This window comes from Cucurbita moschata, unplaced genomic scaffold, assembly GCF_002738365.1.
Source record: "Cucurbita moschata cultivar Rifu unplaced genomic scaffold, Cmos_1.0 Cmo_Scf00028, whole genome shotgun sequence".
In the NCBI taxonomy this organism is placed as follows: Eukaryota; Viridiplantae; Streptophyta; class Magnoliopsida; order Cucurbitales; family Cucurbitaceae; genus Cucurbita; species Cucurbita moschata.
In genome coordinates, this window is record NW_019268544.1 from 1,264,263 (window position 1) to 1,266,538 (window position 2,276).

General features: G+C 32.9%; 1 protein-coding gene across 1 annotated transcript; it reads right to left on the reverse strand.

Moving 5' to 3' along the window:
* Positions 1 to 308: 308 nt before the first annotated feature.
* LOC111463428 (cysteine proteinase inhibitor 8-like) lies at positions 309 to 701 on the reverse strand. The gene has a single exon (XM_023107361.1). It carries the CDS (start codon positions 667 to 669, stop codon positions 379 to 381), a length of 291 nt encoding a protein of 96 aa, XP_022963129.1. The 5' UTR covers positions 670 to 701; the 3' UTR covers positions 309 to 378.
* Positions 702 to 2,276: the final 1,575 nt, after the last annotated feature.

Here is a 2,276-nt window from a genome sequence, read left to right on the forward strand (position 1 = left end):
ATAAACGTGCGACTCCTAAGTACTCTGTGGAGAAAAAACTAGTTTCTTAATTCTAAACATGGATGGAGTCCATATTCTCAAGCCGCTTATGCATCTTATGAGTGATATTCGGAGTGTTCAATAAACTCGAGAACTCGAAAAAAATCTAATCAACCTCATTAGACCAATATCATTCGGGTTTTGAATTATGAACTTATTTAGATTGGATTAGATTAAAATAAATAAAAATTTAATGGAAGTTTTCACGAGAATAGAGATTAAATAGAATGTGATGATAAGAAAAACAAAACTATATACGTAAAGATTGATAAGAAGTTTTATTTTATTGTCCATTATAGATATGGATTCTGATACACGAAGGAGATTGTAACATAGACATCACTCCTGGAGAAGAATGTGAAAAGACTCGAGCTTCCGAGGAGGCTCCTCCCATGGTTGCTCCAACACCTTAGCCTCATATTTTCGATGATGATTTGCACCAACATCAACCAACAACACAAGCTTGTACAACACTCCAGACACTATTTGCTTCGACCCACTTACCACTTCAAGAAACTTTAGTGAATCCCCACTTTGTTTGTTGTGTTCCTTCACTGCCCATTCTCCAATATCTCGCACGTGTGGGTCATTTGGATCAACCGGCACTGGACCTCCAGGAACAGAACTCATCGTCACTTAGAAAAATTAGTCGACAAGCTTTGAAATTGTATGCTCACTTTCAAACAAGAGTTTGATATTTATAGAGAGAAAGGTGTTTCCCTCTATCGTTAGTGGATATAATCGTAGATTAAAAAAAAACGATCCTATCTACATAAAGAATGTGATCGGTAGATATCCTTCGAGAAAAGCATGTTTTAATTATTATATTCATTAAGAAAAAAAAAACACTTGAATTATGTTGTTCAACACTTTAATATTCGTATCTTATATCATTCCACTTAAATCAATAACAAAATTAAACAATTCGATGATGTTTAGATTATGTGTGGTTGCTGATTTGACCTTTAATTTTCTCTTATCTAAACAACTTAAAAGATATTATTCTTTGTTGCATTTGATATATCAAACGTCATACGATAACGATATTGTTTTCAATTCTAAATTTTGATTGTAGCTCAATCGTTCACGATTTGTTTATAATTACAACTTGGTTAAAAATCTGTTTCACTCGAGAATTTTAAGAAATCCATGACTAGTCCAACCAAACAAAATTGGAATGGTTGTATCTCGCGTCGACAAGCTACAAGCATTCGTTCATTCCTTCATTTGAACCTTGCGTCTTAGGGCTTGATTGCTCAAAATTTCTTTTACAAACTTATAGATTTCATTAAAACGAGAATGGACAAAATTCATTTAGAGTTGAGGAAGAAATTGGTTGAGGAAGATTTTAAAAGTTACAAGAAAAACTTAACGATGGAGTCGGATCTCAATCTCCTTGATCAATCTTACATTAGGTGCTTTCTTCTCTCTCTCGTGCCAACTCACACAATTGTGGGCGGTACCTATGATGGCCGACGGTTTTCTTGATTTTATTAGTATTATTATATATTTTTTTTAATAATATGGACATTACAAAATACTTTAAAATATTTTTTAATGCTTATACTCTTTGGGCCCATGACGTAAGTTATGCATCCATACTAATTATAATGGAGAAGTATTTCGATGCATATGACGCATAAAAATGCGTGAGGTCTCCATAGCTTCAAATCATATAGCATGCGAATCATACATTTGTTCTTTCTTAAACATTTTTACGAATACATCCTTGGCATATCAACAATTCACAATCTCGAAAACAATCTTGCTAACATGGTGTGCATGTCATATCATAGCTTAATATAAGTCATAATACATCATAAAGTGGTATGACATAACATAATTCATGTGATAAAATACGGTACATTGAGGGGTCACAGAGAACGTTTGGTTCATATCATTCCATTCATCCAACCATGTCAAGAGTAGAGCAACAATCCTATTTTAAAATTCTACTGTGAAAATTAACTTTAACCTTAAATGTCTCTGAACAGTTGAAAAATTCTAAGCTTATTAGACCCAAACTAAATCAGTGGAGAAGTTGACTAAGAGCGGTTAGAAAATGTATTCTCCAATTGGCACCAAATCATCCTATTAAAATGAGAATGAGCAATTGTTGTACCTTAAGTAAGTTGAGTCTTCACTTTCTCACACCAATAGATGTGACAACTTTTATTTTATTTGTTTTTTTCGGGTGTTTTTATTTTGTCTATTAATACCCTTCAATTTTTTTTTAA